The 22,508-nt window shown below is 41.3% G+C and overlaps 1 protein-coding gene across 3 annotated transcripts in view; it reads left to right on the forward strand.

Moving 5' to 3' along the window:
• The window catches only part of SPTBN1 (spectrin beta, non-erythrocytic 1), a 503,123-nt gene that overhangs the window by 435,623 nt on the left and 44,992 nt on the right, over nucleotides 1–22,508 (forward strand). For all 3 annotated transcript variants that reach the window (XM_078649481.1, XM_078649482.1, XM_078649483.1), the window contains 3 exons: nucleotides 12,480–12,676; nucleotides 16,059–16,171; nucleotides 17,027–17,093. In XM_078649481.1, coding sequence (XP_078505607.1) covers nucleotides 12,480–12,676; nucleotides 16,059–16,171; nucleotides 17,027–17,093 — 377 coding nt within the window. The remainder of the gene's footprint in view (nucleotides 1–12,479; nucleotides 12,677–16,058; nucleotides 16,172–17,026; nucleotides 17,094–22,508) is intronic.

Consider the following 22,508-nt stretch of genomic DNA (forward strand, 5'->3'; position numbering starts at 1 on the left):
TCCCCAGACACAGGAAGTTCCTAAGGTTCAGAGTGGCTGGCAGGGATTTCCAATTCAAGGTGCTTCCCTTTGGACTACGTTCAGCCCCGAGGGTATTCACGAAAATGCTAGCACCCGTAGCGGCGCACCTACGATTGCAGGGAATTCAAATATACCCTTATCTGGACGATTGCCTTATCAAGGCCAATTCCTACGCCACAGCAAACGACCATGTCCAAAAATGCCTTTGCCTGTTTCAAAGCCTGGGGTTTTCAGTGAACTTCGAGAAATCAGATCTGATTCCATCTCAAAGAAAGTCCTTCTTAGGAGCAACGCTGGATTCCAAGCTCGCCCAGGTCTTCATTTCAAACGAAAGGCAGAAAAAGATCAGAACGATGGCAACCACACTCCTCAGAAAAGAGTACGTTTCTGTTCGGAGATTCAAATCTTTCCTAGGGATGATCTCTTCGTGCATCCCTCTCACTCCAAACTGTCGTCTGAGGATGAGACCATTACAAGAGGAACTCAGTCACCAATGGGTGCAGATATCGGGGTCCTTCGAGGATATCATTACACTGACGCCTCGAATGAAGGACACAATCCTGTGGTGGAGTCAGACACGCCACCTACAAATCGGCTGTGCCTTCCTCGCAGAAATCCCAAGATTCATATTAACCACGGATGCCTCCCTAGAAGGTTGGGGCGCTCACCTTCAAGGGATGACGATCAGCGGCAAATGGGACGCTCAACAGAAGAAATGGCACATCAATCTGCTGGAATTACGAGCCATTTTCCTCGCCCTAAAATCCTTTCTGGCAATCCTACAAGGCTCCACAGTGTTGATTCGAACAGACAACACAACGAGCATGCATTACCTGAACAAGCAGGGGGGCACAAGATCAGCCCGGTTGTCTCAACAGGCTCAAGAGATCTGGACTTGGGCTCTGGATCACGACATCAACTTGTCAGCAGTGCATGTTCCGGGAGTAGCCAATGTACTGGCAGATTCGCTGAGCAGATCCAAGAACAGCACTCACGAATGGGAACTGCATCAGCCAGCGCTGGATCGGATCTTCCAGAGGTGGGGTCTCCCCGATCTGGACCTGTTTGCAACTTATCAGAACAAGAAATGTACTCAATTTGCGAGCTGGATTCCCCACAGGGACTCTTGCGGGGACGCTCTATCACTCAATTGGGAACGGATCTTTGCCTACGCCTTCCCGCCAATTCCGTTAATACCCAAAGTCATCAAGAAAATGAGAAAGCAACCGTGTCGAATTATCCTGATTGCTCCACGGTGGCCACGACAATATTGGTTCACGCAGCTTCTCCTTCTATCAGAGTGCGAGCCAATCCAACTGCCCCGAATTCCACACCTTCTAACAATTCAGGAAGGCAAGGTGTTTCATCCAGACCCTCAATCTCTGAAATTATCGGCTTGGCTCCTCAACACCATGAGTTTGCGCACTTGAACATTCCACAAGACTGTCAGGAAGTCCTGGCCAATGCTAGGGCGCCTTCCACAAACAAAACTTACAAACTAAAGTGGAAACGTTTCTGTGTTTGGTGCCAAACTATGAATTTGCATCCAATGACTGCGAAGCCAGAAGCGATATTGCCCTTCTTTTTGCAGCTCGCTAAATCAGGTTTGGCGCACTCAACACTTAAAGTGTTCTTAGCCGCCATATCACGATACCGTCAGGACGGTAAGACTTCTCTATACTCCTCAAGGATAATACAACAATTCTTTAAAGGTTTATTTCGTATGTTTCCACCTGTACGCCGGCCACCTCCATCTTGGCATTTGAATATAGTCCTAGCACAGCTTCTTCGCCATCCCTTTGAGCCTATCCATAAGGTCGATCTCAAGTTCATCACTTGGAAGGTTGCATTACTGCTGGCACTAACATCAGCCAGACGAGTGAGTGACATGCAAGCATTCACCATTAAGCCACCATTCTTGCAATTCACACCTGACTCTGTGATACTACGCACCAACCCGAAGTACATGCCTAAAGTGCCATCGGATTTTCATCTCAATGAGCCAGTGATACTTAAGACATTTTTTCCCAATCCGCAGTCACCAGCTGAGCGGACTTTACACACATTAGACATTAAGAGATGCCTTAAATTTGATCTTTCAAGAACAGCTGCCATCAGGAAGACGGATCAGCTATTTGTGGCATATGGCAGACCAAGACAAGGCTGTGCTGTTACTAAACAGACTATCGCCAGGTGGGTCTCATCCACGATAGGGCTCTGCCATCAACAAGCAGGTAAACCCTTACAGACCTTACCTAGAGCCCATTCTACAAGAGCAGTCTCCTCTTCAACTGCGTTGTTTGCTGGTGTGCCTCTCCCGCATATTTGCAGAGCAGCAACATGGTCCAGCAGACACACATTCACGAGGCATTACTGTCTGGATTCTTCAAACGACACCGATGCCTCGGTGGGGAGAGCAGTCCTGCGAAATCTGTTTCAGTAAGGTGAGCCTCTGGTGATCTCTCCCACCTCCTTTGCACTCTTTACGCTTTCTTATGATGTTGCATTGCTTTCTTTCTATGCATGATAACTATGTTTTTGGCGTATAAGAGCGAGATATTGTATTACTGCTAACTACTCGGATTCAGGCATGTGAATCTATGAAAGACACCCCAAATACTGGAGAAGAACAATAGTTACTTACCTGTAATCTGTGGTTCTCCAGTATTGGTGTCTTTCATAGATTCACATGCACCCACCCACCTCCCCTCAGAGTCTCACCCAGACTGTTATGATATAGCTGTATATACTCTGGTACACTCCAGTGCTACAAAAATCTGACAGCCTGGGTCTCTGGGGAGAATACCTAGGTGGGAGCTGTGGCCTGATTGGCTGCAGTTTGGTCTAACATAATGACTTGGATAGTCACTAATGTGGAAGTTTTTTCATTGGTAGCTGAGGCTACTTCACTTCCTGGTTTATTATAACTGTTATTTGCTATGTACAAATGGCTTATTACTGCTTTTTTATATACCGTGGGACTCCTACTCCGACGACGGGGAATGATTCAGGCATGTGAATCTATGAAAGACACCAATACTGGAGAACCACAGATTACAGGTAAGTAACTATTGTTCTTCAGGAGAATCAAAAGATCGAAAGCTGACTTCTTTAGCCATCAACTAGACCAAGCAAAAAACCGACCAAAGTAATTCTTTGAACTAATCAAATCTCAATCCAAGGACGAACCACGACGACTATCTAACATGTCCAGCACTCTACCATCATGTGAAGAATTCTCTACCTTCTTCAATATAAAAACAGTCAACATCAAGAACGATCTCCTCACGGATCTAAACCTTTACTCCAGCCCCCACAACAAAACACCCAGCTAACTAGAAAACGATGCTACTTGGTCATCCTTTGATACCTACACAGAATACTCCATAGGCAAGATCCTTAGTACCCTGAAGCCCTCCAACCACCTATCTGACCCTCTACCTGCAAACGCTGTAAAGGATCTCTGCCCTTGGCTTCTCCCACTCTGGACCAAAATCATTAATAGCTCCCTTCAACAAGGCTGCATCCTTTGAGGGAGCAACAAGGCCTGCTCCCTCAAAGTGGGACAAGTATCGCCCATACTAAAGAAACCTACAGCTGACTCTAGCTTAATAACTATCGCCCTATCTCCAACATCCCTACTTTAGCCAAATTGCTAGAAAATGTGTTCAACTCCAACTGACTAAACACATCGATCACTTTGACCTCCTCAACCGATATCAATCCGGCTTCCGTGCAGGCCACAGCACTGAATCAGCCATGTCACACATTATAGATGACGTGCTTCAAATTCTTGAACAAAATGGTACCTGCCTCCTCATACTACTCGACCTTTCATCAGCGTTCGACACGGTCAAACACGAGAACTTACTTGATCTGTTGAACACCAGAATGGGTATTTCAGGGACTGTACTCAAATGGTTCACCTCCTTCCTTCATAACCGTACTCAGAAATTCAAAATGAACAACACTATGTCCAGCCCCGTTCCAGTAACATTAGGAGTCCCGCAAGGATCATCCTTATCCCCAACCCTGTTCAATCTAGTCATGGAGCCACTCACCGCAATGCTTCATGCCTCTAATGAACAATTCTACATGTAAATGTACATGTACGCGGACGATACCCAACTCTACCTCAAACTTCAATCCCCGGAAGACATCAAACTTCTCAACGCAACGCTGAAGAACACACAAGCATAGCTGGCAGAGAACCATCTCAAACTTAATGCTCTAAAGACTGAATTCCTACTAATAGCCCCCCCACCCCCCCTCCAAAATCCCCATCGCTCAAGACTGGCTTAAACACCTCAATGCATTTAACGTCCAACCTACCATTGTAGACTCTGCAAAATCCTTAGGTATAACCCTCGACTCCAATCTCAATATGCAACGACATATCAGCAATGCAACGAAGGGAGCTAATTTCCAAATCAACACCTTGAGGAAACTGAAACCCTTCCTCCCAACCAACGACCTGCGATCTGCAGTCCAAGAGCTAGTTATCCCTCGGATTGATTATGGAAGTACCGCCCTCTGCGGCCTCCCCCTATCTACAAATGCACCATTAAGAGCCTCCATCAATGCGGCAGCAAGGCTCATCACTGGATCTAAAAAGCGCTCACACATCTCCTCCAACTTAAAATCTCTGAACTGGCTATCATACGAAGCCCGAATACACCTGAAAATCGCGTGCATCACACACAAGGCCTTACACCACAACTCCCCCAGTTACATTGCTCAGAAATTGACAATCTCAGGAGGCTCAAGAGCAACAAGAAACGCACAAACTCTCCTCCTAAAACCACAAAGATTCCACAAGAAAAAAACTTACAAACGCTCCTTCTCAGGGATGGCTCCCAGGATCTGGAATGCCCTCCCTCCAGAAACTAGACTTATCTCATCCACTGCATCCTTCAAAAAGGAAGTCAAATCGATCCTTATAGCTAAATGCACTTGAACAAAAACTTTGTAAATATTGTTTGACTGCCTATCTTTCCACTGTACTACACTGTCTGCCATGCCCTATTTGTCTTTTTGTAAAGCTCTCTGATATCTGTAAGGATCTGGTTCACGCCATATAAAACTTTGAAAATAAATAAAAAAATAAAGAGGCCTTTGACAGCAACTCTGTCTCCACTGCCTCAGTTGTCTACCATAACATCTACGACTATAGATATTGCTTCTACAAAGCCTTTAGTAGCAATACAAAAAATTTCTCCGCCTGTCTCCTCGAAGGTTTTTCAACTAAGATCTTTCCAAAGACAAGAATGTTCTTACATCTCACCACTTACGCCATCTCACCTCCTCGACACTTATGCTCATGAAGAGGGGGATGACTATGATGATGATGACTACGAAGGAGCTTTTGGAATAGCTCACCATCCTTCGGAATTAAACATTAAGTGTCAAGATGATGAGGAGGATGAAGATTACACTGAACATTACTATCAGGAGGACATTGTTGTTTCTCATCGTTCAGAATACCAAAGGCAGTCTCGGGCTTCAGAGTCCAGCCATCTGCCCCCGAACTTCATACAGGCCATGTTGGCAGATTATAGTCCACATTTTCCACCACAGCAGGTCATTTCACCACCTCTGCCTGCGGCAGTTCCAGACCCTATTCCTCAACCTGAGATTCCAGCACCTATATCTCCGGTCACGGAACCTCAACAGCCTGTTTTGCCTACTCAAATTCGGGGTACATCTGATGAGGAAGTAGAAGAAGGCGAATTACCAGAAAATCCTCCTTTGGGTCCGTGGGATTCTTATGTTATCCCCATGCCGTCGGCACCAACTCCACAACCATCTGACTCACCACCAGAACACATAGGTGGGTTTCATAACCTTATGCAGCGAGCTGCGGATAGGTTTCAACTGCCAGTAACAGTGGAACAATCAAAGTGTTTTCTACACAATGTCAAAGAGGACACTAGAAAGGTTTCCAGAGCCATTCCAATAATAGACTACATATGGAAGGAGGGCATCAAAATAATGAAAAATCCTGCTTCTGTGCCTGCCGTGCTTCCACGGATTGATAAAAAAATATCGTGCTCCGATCAATAGCCGCTCCTGCCTTATTGGTCACCCGCGGCCAGATTCGTTCATTTCACAGGCTGCACAACAAAGATTTAAAAAAACAGCCACTCCCATCACTACGCCACCAGATAAAGAAGGACGTCGTCTGGACCTTATTGGTAAGAAATTCTCTACCATGGCTGCCGCCTCCATCAGGGTAGCAAATTCTTTGGCGATCATAGGACGTTATGATCGCCAAATGTGGTCAGACATGGCTGGTCTGATTGACCTAATCCCAGAGGATAAACGTCAAGAGGCTCGGAAGATCTTGATGGAGGGAGAGAGCGCAGCTGCAGAAACTATCGACTGCGCCTTGGATATTGTGAACACAAATTTTAGGCAATTAGCTGGGGCTGCAGTTCTCGGGCGTCAGGGCTGGTTGAAGGCTACCACCTTCCGGCCTGAGGTTCAACTAAATATTCAGGATATGGCCTACGATGGCGAGTCTATGTTTGGAAAACATATAGACAAAGCCTTCCAGGCAATCAAGACGGACACTGATACCGCAAGGTCTTTGGGTTCCCTGCAGTACAAGAGAGGGTCTTTTAGAGGTGCTAGAGGGCGTGGCTACTCCTCTAGAGGAAGTTACCATCAGCAAAACAAACAATATTAGCCTCAATACCGGCAAAATTACCAATCTTCATACCGCCAATCTAATACGGCTGGTTTCTCTCGCCAAGGAGGCCGAAAACGCTCCAACAATCCAGGGCGAGATACTCACAGAAAGCAGTGAGATCAGCCGGGGGCCATCCATATTTCCTCCCCTCCCTGTGGGCGCTAAAATATCTTGTTTCCTACAACAGTGGCAACAGATTACCTCCGACCAATGGGTGCTAGACCTCGTTCAACATGGACACACCCTAGAGTTTGTCACCAAACCACCAACTACTCCGCCCAAGGGACCCCCTCCCCCTCCTCTTCACTTATTGTTCAAGGAGGTTTATTCAATGTTCCTCAAGAATGCTATAGAAAAAGTCCCAATTCATCGGAGGCGGACAGGCTTCTATTCTGTTTTTTTCCTTCATAAAGAAGAAATCAGGGGAATGGCGACAGATTCTGGACCGGCGCAACCTCAACAGGTATCTCAAGAAACGGGGTTTTCACATGGTCACCGTTTCAGAGATTCTAAGCTGCCTGAACGAGGGAGATTTTATGGCTTCCTTGGACACGGAAGACGCATACTTCACATCCCAATCCATCCAAAACATCGAAAGTACCTCCGATTCACTGTGGCTGGCGCCCACTATCAGTTCAAAGTGCTCGCATTTGGCCTCAAATCGGCTCCAAGGATTTTCACGAAGGGCCTGGCTCCGCTAGCAGCGACGTTACGTTCTTGGGGAAGCCAGGTCTTCCCGTACTTGGACGATTGGCTAATCAAAGGTCCTTCAAAGAACAGTGTACAGAATGACATGACAACGCGACGCAATCTCTTTGCATCCCTGGGTCTCACTGTGAACACAAGCAAATCCCAATTACTTCAGAAAAGGATCCTGCCTTTCTTAGGTGCTCGTCTAGACACAATGCAGTGCAAAGCATTCTTGTCTCAAGAAAGACCACTCCGCCTACAGAAATGAGCAATTCAAGTGTCAAAAAGAAAGTCACTTTCTGTTTGCCTGTTCGCTTCACTCCTGGGAATGTGTTCCTCAGCCATAAATCTCATCCCACTGGCGCGTCTGAAAATGCGGCCTTTACAGGAAGAACTACATCTTCAATGGGAACAAGTGACAGGCTCCTTTGACGACATCATCAAAGTCACCCCACGCATGGTGGATGCTCTTCAATGGTGGTCGCAACTGCACAATCTGAAGCAAGGGCTCACGTTCATGCAGATTCCTCCGGACTTCATTCTGACAACGGATGCGTCCATGGAAGGATGGAGAGGTCAGCTCCAAGATTTACAAGTACAAGGCCAATGGTCTCAGAAATACAGACAATGTCACATCAACAGTCTGGAATTGAGAGCCATCTTTCTATCCTTGCAGGCGTTCCTTCCCAGAATCGCAGGATCTTCAGTTCTGGTCCGCACAGACAATACCACCAGCACGCTTTATGTGAACAAGCAAGGAGGAACAAGATCAGCTGCGCTATCAAAGGAAGCTCAGGAGTTATGGGAATGGCTTACACTTCACAACATAACTCTCAAAGCAGAACATGTCAAGGGCCTCCACAATACTCTAGCGGACAATCTCAGCAGATCTATACCAGACTGCCACGAGTGGGAATTAGACAACATTCAATTAAACAGAGTGTTCCAGGCTTGGGGCAAACCAACATTGGACTTGTTTGCAACACAGCAGAACAAAAAAATGCCGGTATTACGCCAGCAGATACCCTCAACAGGGATCAAGAGGGAATGCCCTGTCCATGCGATGGTCAGGGATTTGTGCTTACGCTTTTCCTCCGATCCCGTTGATTCCAAGGGTGTTGCGCAAGATCAAGTTGGAGAGCTGCTGTCTCATCCTGATTGCCCCCAGGTGGGCCAGTATTGGTTCCAGGAGCTCATGTTACTATCCCAGGAGCCTCCAATCCGTCTTCTTCCGACTCCAACACTGCTATCGCGCAACGAGGGACAGATACTTCACCTAGATCCTCAATCTCTGAAATTACACGCATGGCTCCTGACTTCTTAGAGTTTCAAGAACTTCATATTCCTCAGGATTGCCATGACATTTTAAGAAAGGCGCGTGCCCAAAGCACATTGAAGACTTATAGTCTTAAATGGAAGCGATTTTGCTCTTGGTGTATCTCAAACACTTAACACCCGATTAAAGCTCCTGCAGAAAAAAATCTTACTTATCTATTACATTTGGCTCGCTCTGGTCTTTCCTTTTCATCAATAAAGGTCCATCTAGCGCCTCTATCCAGGTTCAGGAAGCTGGCTAACATTCCCTCACTGTGTTCTTCATCTTTAATAAAACAGTTCATGAGAGGTCTTTTCCGAGCTTATCCTCCGGTTAGGCCTTCCCCACCGGAATGGGAACGGTTCTCTCACAACTGATGAAACACCCATTCTAACCTATTCACAAAGCCAACCTCAAGTATCTCACATGGAAGGTCGCCTTACTTCTAGCCCTAACATCTGCCAGAAGAGTAAGTGAAATTCAAGCATTCACTATAAAAGAACCCTTCCTGCATTCTCACAGGATTATGTCACTCTCCGAACTAATCCAACATTTATACCCAAGGTACCATCACAGTTCCATTTACATAAACCAGTGAAGTTAAGAGCTTTCTTTCCAAATCCTACTACACCGGTGGAAAGAACACTGCATTCTTTGGACGTCAAGCGATGTTTGAAGTTTTAACTACAAAGGACAAAAACCTTCAGAAAATCAGATCAGTTGATCGTGGCTTATGGTCAAACTACGCTGGGGAAAGCGGTCACTAAAGCCACAATTTCCAGGTGGATAGCCTCAGCAATCCATTTCTGCCATATCAAATCTAACAGACCACTACGGAGAAATATCAGGTCTCATTCTACAAGAGCTGTAGCAGCGTCTACAGCGTTATTTGCAAGAGTGACGTTGGAAAATATTTGCCTTGCTGCGACATGGAAGAATGTCCACACATTTACAAGACATAACTGCCTACAATCGACAAGTCAAGAAGATGCAGCAGTTGGTCAAGCGGTCTTACGTCATCTATTTCCATAGGATCAACGTCAGGTTCCTTCATTTTGTGGTTAAAATCTACTTTTTAATATATATATATATATATATATATATATATATATATATATTTATATATATATATATATAGGTGCAAACGTATTTATAGATGGACTGTGTATTATGTGTATATAGACATATTTCAATTTGCCTACTTATTAGGTGTGATGTTACTCTTCCTGGATGATACTCTGACTACTCCTTTTGAATCTAGTCATGTTTTAACTTTGACAATGTACTTACTTCACACTTGTTAGTTGTTAAATATGGTGTATCTGGGAGAGTATCAGTATACGTCTCCCACCATCCGAAGCCGACTCTTACCTGGCATACTACTTGGTACTCTAATTCAGGCATGTGAATCTATGAAAGATACCCCAATACTGGATAAGAAAACAAGTTACTTACCTGTAACTTCAGTTATCCAGTATTGGTATCTTTTATAGATTCACATGCACCCACCCTCCTCCCCGGAGAGTCAGTTCTCTATTTTTGGGATACTCGTTTCCCACTTGTGCTAACGAAAATCTGAGTAGAACTGGCTCTGCAGAGAGTGTTCTAGAGGGCGCTGTAAGCTGATTGGTTGGGACAAAGTCTTTGGACCTTTTGGCATAATGAGGTAGATAGGCTACTAGTGTTTAGGCCTCAGGCCTTTCTCTTAGGCCTACTACTGTAATTTACCTTTGGCACTGCTTTTTTATATACCGTGGGACTCCAGCCTCGGCGACGGGGAATGATTCAGGCATGTGAATCTATGAAAGATACCAATACTGGATAACTGAAGTTACAGGTAAGTAACCTGTTTTCTTCCATACCATCAAATGATATTGGCACATCACCTCAATGTATTGTGGCCATATAAAGGAACTTGAACTTTGGCCTCATTGTTATATACGAACACAATTTTCCTCCGTCACCTCACACCCTCAGTTGTTGACGGGTGACTGAGGGTACTTTAACCTTCTAGATTGATTTAAAGACCATATCCTCATGTATTCAGTTCTGCCTATTGCCTATACCCAAAATGCAGATGACAGTACTTTGGATAGCAGTATAGGGATCATTTATGAGGATTCTCTCTAAGGAAGAATTTCACACTTTCCCAAAATGCTTTAAGTGCCTTCCTTATAAACTTTCAAGTGACTTCCTCCAGAATGTTTACAAAAATGTTAGTTGGGGTGCCTGCTTTTCATCTTAAAATGTCTGCTGGTGTGTGCATCTGTTTTATGTACTTTGTGACATCCTTTTAGAGGTGGTGCTTCCTCTTCTCTTCCGAGATGCATTCAATGCCCATCCACAATGCAGTCGATGTGATCACATTGACTCCTCCTACTCTTTTCATTAAGTTGTTATTGAGAAAGAGGTATTGCATCAGCATTATGGTAAATGGGTAGGTTTTACTCCCATGCAAAGGCTGCATTTCCTCAACTTCTGTCTGTCTCATGCTTGCCTCTCAAATAGGTTTCATTGATCCTTTTCTTGCTACCATCACTAACTCCATTATTTCTAAGCAAGACTTTTTCGTTCTGCCGCCAGACCGATTTCAGGAGATACGCTAACCGGGTGTCTGAAAGTTACACTAGCTATTGCTACCTGCCTGTGTTTGTATCAACTTCAGAATTGCTTCTGTTACTTTTAAATCAGACACTCAACTCCTCCATGTTAGCAGGCTGACACATGTTTTTTTCTGGTGGTTGCCACAAGCTAAGATGTATTTCTGTTAGTACAGCCTGAGACCTCCAAGTTTGCGGAAAGCTCATACAGAATAATATTCGGAACTATGTGCAACCATGTACCTGTTGGTTTACAGAAGTTGCTTTCCTCCTTTTTTAAATTGTTTCAAGGTTATGGCTCTTTATGAAATTATAAAGTACAAGTTTTTTTAGAATAATCATACAAAAATATGCATATTCAAATAAATGTATGTATGTTGGAAATGGGATCCGCCAAAGTCCAACAATGTATATATGTGTGTGTATATGAATATAAATATATGCATACACACACACTGTTTACCATAGGCTCTGTATTTATTTATTTAGAAAATTGCTGATTTACTGATTGTCTGTTATATGTACTTGTATTGTTACGTGTACAGTCCTCTTAGGTACTTGTGGTGAGTTTACGTAAAGTTTAAAAAAATAGTTCAGTTTGTGCTTGATCTAGTTAGTGATCTTAATGGCACATAGATATTTTACTAAGAGTTGAAACACATTTTAGATCCTGAGTATGCCCTGAATGGAACAGAACAGTCTGGGGTACATATTCAACTTGTACTCTTTCCAGTCTGCCACTGGTGACTCTTCTGCTAGGCATCCCCTAATTTGGAAAGTGCCCATTTGCCTCTCCCTATGTACAATAGTTATAACTTTTATTTGCACTGGTACCTTGGCAGGGGTCATGCATAAAGGGTGATGGTCATGAAGGTTGCACTTGACCTATCAGTTAACAAATCAGTAGTGTGGATTATAATGAAATTCAGAATATTCAATGTTTTAGTGTATGGTATTCAAGAATAGAAATAAAATGGGCTTAGGTTTAAAAAGTTTTAGAATGTCTCTGATCAAATTGAAGTGCACACCAATCTATCTCTTACCCTACATGAGCTCCAAAGGGATCCACCCCTTATTTTTTAATGTGACTTGTTGGTTTTATTATGACTGTGTGTACAACATGCATTGTTCTGTATTGAATCATTTTTCATCACTTTATCAGTTCTGGAGGTGCACCAGTTTTCGAGAGATGCCAGTGTAGCAGAGGCGTGGCTGCTGGGACAAGAGCCGTACCTGTCAAGTCGTGAAATTGGTCAAAGTGTGGACGAAGTAGAAAAATTAATCAAGAGGCATGAAGCTTTTGAGAAATCTGTAGCAACATGGGATGAGAGATTTTCAGCGCTGGAAAGGTTGACTACAGTGCGTACAATTGTATTACTTTTTTGGTTCATATTGTAAATATGTTGCCAGGTTTTTCTTTATTCGTAATTATAGCGTAAACATTCTTTTTTTTTTGTTGCTTTTTGTTTATTCAGAGAGGCAGTAAATGGAAAATCATTTACAGACCATTTCATTTTTATTTTTTTTATCTCGACAGCATAACACCTGCTTAATAGTAAACATTAACATATCCTATCAAACATTCCCCACATGATTACACTTCGAGCCTAGTTCGTAAAAAAGGTAAGTTAAATTGTTGTCATCTAATATATTTCTATGTCCTTTCCCAGTTGCTCCAAATTTGGTTTAATCGACCTATGGACCCCACTCTTTTAGCACACAAAACTTCCAGGATCTGAATTTTTTTGCATCTTTGAAATCCATTGAGAAACTGAGGGAATCAAATCAGACTTCCACTTGAACAAAACTAATAATATAGCCACTAGTATTGAAATAAATATCATTTGACAATGTCCTATCGTCTAAACAATGCACCATACACACCCGAAGTAATGACACAATCCACTCAATGGCTAACCTCAGTAAAGATGCCCTGCCAAACATTTTTGAGGCACCTACATGTGAACATCATTTGCAGCTAATCCCCTTTGGCGTGTTTGCACCCAAAGTAGCTGGATTCCACCCCAGAGTATATTTTGGGGCTTTTTGAAGGTGTATAGTACAACATACATTTACTAAAGAAAGCCATCCTTCTCAAGTTAGCTACAAGCATACCCTTATAACTTAATCAATTATAGAACTGCCATGGGGCTATCTAGTCAGCACCCCATATTGCGTACATTCTCAGTATTACATTTGTTTTTTTTTACATTTTCACTATCAACTTCCAGAACTTAACTACCATTAACTGAAAATTGAGCGCTTTGGGTTGCAAGATTAATTCCCAACGCCTTTGCTCGCAAACTGAGTTTGTGCCCACTTTGGATTTGCTTTTTTTCTGATACTTAGTATTGCTGGTCTCCTTTTCACTGCCTATACAGGTCCCGTTTGTCTTCTCTAGGAACCAAGTTCACTGTGTAACGGTGCTGAATGGAGGTTTTCAAACTCGTGCTCTAGTATTTCCCTTATCTGGAGCTTTGATGAACTGGCGGAACACTTTGCAGTTGTCCTACTGGAGAGGAGGCTGTTTGCACAAATAACCGGTTTCTAACGGATTCCTATCTGAAATGTTTTATCTGAGTCTCTTGCCTTATGATCTATCCAGCTTTATTGCATTGTTTCAATGTACATTGCTAACAGGTCAGTTATGCACCTGTCTACCAGATTCACAAGGGATTATTCACCAATTATGACCCTTAGTATGTGGTCATGAAAATACAGCCCCCAACCTGATGCATACCGAATGAGTTTCCACTTCTCCTAATCTTCCATGAAAATCAAGCCTGAGCGATTGTTGGGAAAGAAAATTATGAAGGAAAATTCACAGCACGCAGATGAGCAGTGTAGCCAGAAGCTTGCTAAAACCACAACTTATATGTTCTTCAGACCGCAAGAGCCAGGAATTCATGTACTCTAAACCCTTGCAAGACAGTTGGAGCAACACAGATGAGCAACGTGACTGCGCTGTCACATACCACTTTTACAGATAGGTTAGAAACAATCTGCTACTGATAGCAGCAATCTTGATAGTCGAGATTGAGATGTGGTATATTCATCATAGTTGGCTTCTACATAGCAGCAAATGCACTACACACTACACTACCTGCTTCTGATGCCTTCTTCTCCTACTACAAAGAGAACTTTCACTCTAGAGGTCAGGGGGTAAGCAAGACTAGCCAACATCTTTCCCACCATTGAGTCATTCCAAACATTCACTTAGCCACTCCTCCACAACATGTGCAAACCAGTACACACTCATGGGCGACTCTGTTTGAAGTTGACAAGCTGGATCTCCATTTTCTATTTTTTGGCTTCATATTCACTAAACAGAATCGGATACCAAATCCAGGATTCTCCCTTTCTGCTTTTTGTGAGTACACAAGGTGACTTGGTCCTCTCTCGATTCACGGTGCCAATCCTTAAGTTTATCCAAATGGCTTATGAGAATACAGAGCTAATGTGAATGGGTAATAGACCAGCTCTTGGTTAAGGAATACTTTTCAATCATGTATATGTTTTTACCAAGAACTGACATCACACTCTCGCCTAATTAAATCCTGTCTGTCCATGGTATTCTAATGGGGTGATTTAATACGTTCTTCAGAATGATCAGTCTTGGTTTTTAGAGCTGAACCTGTATGCTTGTACTGAAACCAGTTGCTCGCAGGATCGTCAGTGTTGAAACTGAATCTTCCTGGAATTTGTTCTGCTGTCCCTCGGAGACCAGGCAAACTTAGGCCAAATTTCTTAAATAATAAGCTTCATCCGCTATTTACCTTACTTTGTATTTGAAACAGAAAAATTAAGCAATTGGCAACGTGAATGTTAAATGATTTTCGAGTGAGCAGACACAGGAGCAGAGCAGCACAAACAGAGGGAAAGGGGTGGGAGATTGGAAGATGGAAATGACTAAGATACTCCACAACAAATCATGCCACTTTACCGTTAAAAACATCTCACAACACGACATAACATCATAAAAATATATTGCATCATAAATAATATGGGCCTGCGTCACAAATAAAATAGTAAATTTGCTCCTTGGTACCGGTGAGATCTGCTACTGTCAAGAATTACTAAACGTTCCCAGTAGTATGTCTGGAAAGCTGAGCTAGGTGCAGCTTTCTAGGCAGACTCCTGGAAATGTGATGTGACATCGCCCATAAGTTCCTATTACCCTGGGTAGAAAAATACATAGCATTGAGTTGGGTCACAAGAAACATCTATGATTTAATTGCAAGATTCCCCTCTGGGTCAGCGTGCTCTTTACAAATACACATTTTATTGTATGTCATTAACGCCTGCCAGGGATACTTTTTTGTGGCATGTGTAAAAACAAAAAGGTACTTTTGCCTTGAAGGAACATTTGCTGCCGAAAGTACCTCTGTGAATCCGGTCCCCAGTCCCTCCTGGTATGAATCAAATTCTTTAAAATGTTTAGTGTCCCCTATAAACTTTCCTCATCTTATTATGTTTTACTGTCCTCTATAAACACTGATGTATTTATTGTTGTTCATTGTAAAGCGCTCTATTACCACTTAATGCAGTGGTGCTATAGAAAACTGGTAAATACATTTTGACTTCTGGCATAATCCTGTTTTTTAGATTGCTTAATTATTTTAACACATGTCTATTAGTTTGTTAATGAGGAGCTGAGATTCATGTCTAGCATATGCTGTGTAGAAAGACCTAGAAGTATTAATTGCCTGCTTCTATAAATGAGTGTTATTGCGATTTCTAGTTGGAGTTATTGGAAGTGCGTAGACTGCAAGAGGAAGAAGAGAGGAAGAGGCAGCCACCATCTCCAGAACCTAGTCCGAAGGCTTCAGAGGAGTCAGAATCTCCACAACAGTGGTAAGGGTTTTGGTGAAAATTGGCAAGAGGGAAATGTAAACCTAGAAAGAGTGTGTAGATTAATGGTGCAGGTATCATGGAATAGCAAGGGGATTAGCAGGATCCCCGTGATTTAGGTTTATTAAATCCTCATTTATGAAAATGTATGTCTTATTTCAACCAACTTAAAACAGTTAATTATTTGGCAGGTGTTCAACATCGCATTGAATGAACAATGTCAGTCAGTTTTTAGGCAAACTGTTGTTATAATATTTAGATAATACCAAAATGAAATGCAATTTCTGAACCCCAGGTTTAGTTGTGGTATATTTACAGTCACCGATTTTTAGAAATGCATTAGCATTCTGTTACTTGAGTGGCATGTGCCTATGTGATTACATAGGTGGGCAGTGGTACGTTTTATGTTTTTGTTCCTTTTATTGCTCTTGAAGGCCAATGCAATTAAAGCCATGTTCTTTAAATGCAGAGCCCAATAGCTCTGCCTTGCCACTCAGTAGGGCGACAGAAGCTAAATGGGTATAATTTGTCCTTTTGTATAGAGGGCTTGAAAACAAAGGATGTACAGTGGGACTAAGAATGAAATAATTGATTAGTGAAATGGATAAGAGTGTGATTTGGAAATAGACTGAATACAGACTCCTTTTTTGGTCAGCTAAAAAAGTTTTTGGGCAGTAGTATAATTGGGTTATTACACAAAGTGCCTGATAATATGATGAGTTCATAGTGATTTTGTCTTCATAGGATGTTTATATAATTGCTTGTTCTGTACAGAGCGAGCCATGATTAAATGAACTAAACATGAAAATAAACAATGCAGATCCACTATTTTGATATTTTTTGGATTGTCTTTGACAGGGATGGAGTAAAAGAAGGGGAACATATCTCGCAAAATGGGTTGCCATCGGACCAGGATTCTCCACGGGTTAGTTATCGCTCCCAAGCCTACCAAAGCTACAAAAGATTTAATAACCGACGAGCAGCCAATGACCGATCACGGTCTGGACTGTAAAACACAGACCTTTTCCATGGCATACTTCTTTTTTTCCTTTTTCGTTTTTGTTCGACACGTAAAACTCCCTTTTTTTTCGTTTCATCCTACCCAGTTTATTCATTGTTTTGTTTTAGAGACCGGTGTCAGAGCACGCTATCCTAACTCTTTTGCATTTTTACTAGTTAACGTCTGCGTTCTTGGCAGGATGGTAGGTGGGTGCCAAGTTGCTGTATATTGGACATATTTATTTCCCTCTATTTATTGAGTTTAATTACGTTCAATAATTGTAAACAAAAAAAAAAGTCACTTCGTCAACTTCCTGGGTAATGGGTGTATTACAAACAAATGCATTTGTATGTACATTAAGACACACCTGGAATATGTTTCGAGGAAACCAGTCCAGCTACAGATAATAATTTAGCTTCACAATCAAAGCCATAGGGTTGGTACTTAGAAATTGGCATTGGCCTTGTAACTGTTGGACTCAGGTTATTGTGTGCAAGTACTTATTGAATGTGAAATAGAGTGCCTTGTGTACATTACCAACATCAACAATTGCAAACAAAAATAATGCATTTTTCATTTGCTAGTGCTGAACAACTGGAATGTTTTAAGCTTCTGGCTGAAAATATTTTTACAAGTTACAAGGCCAGTCTATATACCTCTGGTTTTTACAGATCACCTAAGTTCATTGTTGTACGAATTGCTCTATTACATTTCTTGAAGACCTCCATGAATTAAAGCCAGATGAGATTATATAATATATATATATATATATATATATATATATATATATATATATAATCAGGAATGCCGCTTTCGAATTGCGCTGCAACGAGTCTCGCCAGCCAACAAAAGAAACACGGACCAAATGGGCTCCTGCTTTTCCTTTTATTGCAGAGGTACTGTCAAAGACGTTGCGGCTCAACGGAGCCTTGTTCACATGACTATATATATATATATATATATATATATATATATATATATATGCCTCCAGTTCTTAGCTGTCCCAAAGTTATAATTTTCATAGATTTCAAAATCTCTTTACAGTTGTAGTACCACTACCCCATTTATAATATTAATGACAACACAGTGAAATTTATTATTAGAATAGGCAGTAAAACACTTCCAAGATTAAATTAAATTCTACGTGTCATTAGAGAAAAGCCTTTGGTTATACGTGCAGTCATGTCAATAACTACAAAAAGTTTGCGTTTCAATACTAAGCACTTTCTACTAAGGTACCAGACTGAGAAGCATCAGTTGTAACACCCCAAACCCTTTTTATAGTAGGGAATTTTTCATACGAAATAACCAAGATTTTCTTTCTCGTTTACATAATATGTTGCCTTGCTTTCCATGTCTTTCATGATTGTATGGTCTTAACCTTTACTTTTACTATTTTTATATTCATCAAAATGTGCATGTTTATTTTATACACGTCTTTTTCAAAGGTAATTAATCTTACTGCAATATACATACAAACATATTTAAAAGCGAAGTTGCTAATGGAACAGATATCTAGCTAGGAAAATCTGAGAAAGTCCATGTTGTAGATAGTACAACTTCCCAGAGACTGCGGAATGCCTTCTGTCACATTTCCTTTCCTTGGGTCAAAATCCTGAATTAGAACAATGTCCTAAAAAGTTGTACCCTTGAAGTTATTTGCTTTTCATAATGCCTGTTCTTTATTCTTTCAATAGGATTATGATACATATGTTTACATTAACATATACACCCCTACATCTGTATGTCTGTATAGATATATATGTACATTCAGACACAAAAATCCTCTTTATATGAACATTTGTTTTAGTTTGAAAACAGCAGCCTCGGGTCTCTTTACCAAGTTGAGTAGTACTCCGGATAGAGTGTTTTGCAGCCTCCAGCACTGACCAAAGCCTCCCAATTCAATACAGTATGTTAAAATCAACTATTCTATTTAACAATCATGCACTTTATCTGGCTAGTGTCTTGAACATCTACTACAAGCATTGTTCATGCCTAAAAGGCTATGTAAATTGGGTGGAGCCCCTTAGCTTTTATTAGATTCATAGAAGAGAAAACAGCACATGCAGATAATAAAAACTTGAATTTTGACCTTTTACCGTCAGCTTTTTCGCTGATTTAATAAACTCCTTAAGTTTCTTATAAACCATGTTAAGTCTAAAAGATATTTACGGTCCAAAGCTCCTTGGTAGTTTCTATTGTGGTACAGAGACTCAGGTTTTTGCTGAAATTAAATGTTGCTATGTGCACCTTGATAGCCAGATTTTTCTCAGTCATGCGAACTCCCCCACTTCTCATGTTGCATGTTCACCATCTTGATTTTAATACCTCGAGGAGAGCTAGTCACTGCAGCACTTGCAACTAACCAATTCAGTGTCCTCATAAAGAGACTGTATTAACTTGTGTTGTTCCTGTTTAGTTGTTCCTGTAGTTTCTGATGTTTGTCATTTGATGTGTTACTGTATGTCAGTTTTGCATGTGTAAAGCATGTTTTCATTAAAGTTAATTTTGATCCTTTGTTTTTTGTTCCCCTGAACTTTGTTCATTTGTGTTTATTTATGTATCAAATGTCCATGTTGCGTTTTTATGTTTCATATTTCCATTTCATTTCCTCAGTTGCCGTTTTTCCGCCAATTAATAACCTACGCAAGTGACCTTTATGTAGTGGAAATATTTATTGCTATCAATTAGATATAAAATAGCACATTAATTACACACAACGCTGGTTCACTGAAAGACTTAATGTTAGGTCCATAGTTCTTTTGGAAACCATTGAGGTCCATACTGTAATACTGTTCTTGAGGTCTTTGTGCATCATATGGGTTATATCTGCAGGACTAGATGCGATCATGCTTGAAGATGCCTTAGTATCGTTTACACAGATGTGTTCACTAGGTCTACGCATTGTGCTACAGATAAGTAAGATTATAACCAATAATAGTGGTTCACCTCCCTTGAGGACTGGCCCTTTTACTTCGGTTGTAACACGGTACGTCTTTGTTTAGTCTAGTCTGTAAGCACTATTTTCATTAATGAGTTTCTCCTACTGTAGGCACGACGTGCTTTCCTGCAACATTCAGTGCACCATGCGTGCTTTCACTTTCTAACAGCTGGCACAATGTCGGCTGCTTCTTTGGAATAGGTCTCGCATTTACAAGAGTTTGAGCTATTGGCATTGTAAATGACAATGCCTTTAATTTATGTGTTAATTAGTAAAACAGATAAATAGAAGGCATTGTCATGACCTATTGCATTGCAAATTCTTGTTAAATTTAGGAGTTGTTGCTAGTTCTGAAAACCCCTATGAAGTAAATAATTCAATCCATTGCTATCATCTGATTGTACTTTTAGTGGAATTAAACAATGAGAGAAGTACTCTTCTGAGGGCAGCAATACCCAGAGAATGACTGTGGCTATTCTCAAACTAATAGGCAAAGAAGAAAATAGCTGATAAAGTAGCACAGGGATTCATAGAGTGGGAGCCTTTAGTAAACCTGTAGCCAGACTGTAGTGTAGTACAGTATAAACTTGAATGTTCTAGTTGCAGCGTTAGTGACATGACAATAGACCAAATCAGACTCAGGGCAGCAGAAACTCACAGAAGTGTTGCCTCGTCATTAGGTTTAACACTCTTCACAATCCACCTACATCAAACTTTACAAACCAAACGGCTTAGAGATCAGATCACTGGCAGGTGATATTTCTTGCATGAGTATGCCTTAACCATCTGCAGTTGGAACAGGGTAATAACGCTGAGTTAGGTAGTCCAACTTTACCTTTCTTCTAGTGCATCTTAATTTCTGTGTACACTTTTTTCTCTATTTTCCACATGATCAAGCATAATCAAGGTCACCTATTAAACCAGCCATACTCTTCTCTTTTAGAGGAACCTGAAGAATGTCCTCTCCCTCCATAACTGTCTCCTATTCCACAAGACAGAACCTGTCCCCTTAGGGCCCCCTGCCTTGATAAATGTTACACACTTCAGTGTAGTATGTTTATTTCAGTGTAATCTGGCAGCACTATGGTTGCACGTCCTTAAGGCTATTAGATTCATAATGAAACTATGTGCAGACAAAGCATGCCCATAAACGTGAACAGACAATATGCTGTTTCTTTTGAGAACTGCTGGTCATATCACTGATGGGACATGATGAAGCGTATTGAAACACAAAATGGCTGCTGGTGAGTGGGTCTTGAAGCAGCCTTGTGCAGCCAATCTGGAGATAAAAGGCATTTTTGTGCACTTCAGTTGTGAAATTTTTATGTTTTAATAACGGGGGGATCTGAAGGCATGCAAGAAAATAACCTGTCTACACAGTTTTGGGAATCAAAATAGCAAGATAGTTTGAGGTGACACGCTAGAAAGCAGCAAATAACTTCTAGCATTATTAGTTGACTTAGAGATTCCTAAAACTGGGAAAACTCTACTTTCTGATTTACGAAATGAAAACATTTACTGTATATCTGCTCCAATAAAACTTGGACATGACAGTTTTACTCTGGTTGTCATAGTAGACTTTCAATTTTATCTGACTACCAAATGTCTCGAAAATGTGATACTCCATACCCCGGCAAGGGTTCAGCAGAAATTAAGTGCCAATACTATAGACCAAGTTCCTTTTCACCCAGCCTGGATTGTGCCAACTTAACTTTGGCACAAGTCCATGTCCTGATTGGATTTCTGAAAGGGGCGCACCTTTTTGAGATACAGCTCCATTGCAGTCAGTGGATTTAGGCAGCAACTAATTCCAAATGGGCAGCCTTCAACACGGTATAGCATCTGATTCCACAAATAATTTAAAGCGGGATAACAAAACTTAAGTGCCGTAGTGTTTAACCTTTTGAGTTCTGTAGACCCCCACTTAATCATTACTGGAACTTGGGGACACCCACTGAATCATTATTGGAATCCAGGGTCCCTGACCTAAATAGTTTTGATGATTTGAACTTCAAAACAATACATACAAAACACAGAAACAGGTATTAATTAAACATATACACACATTATAAAGTATTATATTTAATTCACAAAATACTAAAATAATAAACTTTTATTTGTAATGGGTTGGTTGGAGCTTTCCTGAATTCAATTAAGAACAATCATCATCCATACTATATTCAGTTTGCTGCAATTCTCCCACTAATCAGTCTGAGGATACAAGCTTAATTTTTAGCCTCCAGTTTCAAATTCCTTCACATTTACAGAAAGTTTTACAATTTTCAGCTTTGCATTTTACTTCTTTTATATACACTTAATTAATCTGTTCATATTATTTGGTTTTCTTAGCAGTCGCATACCCCCAGAGGTCCCTGGACCACAGTTTAAGAACCACT

The sequence above is a fragment of the Lissotriton helveticus genome, chromosome 6 (genome assembly GCF_964261635.1).
Source record: "Lissotriton helveticus chromosome 6, aLisHel1.1, whole genome shotgun sequence".
In the NCBI taxonomy this organism is placed as follows: domain Eukaryota; kingdom Metazoa; phylum Chordata; class Amphibia; order Caudata; family Salamandridae; genus Lissotriton; species Lissotriton helveticus.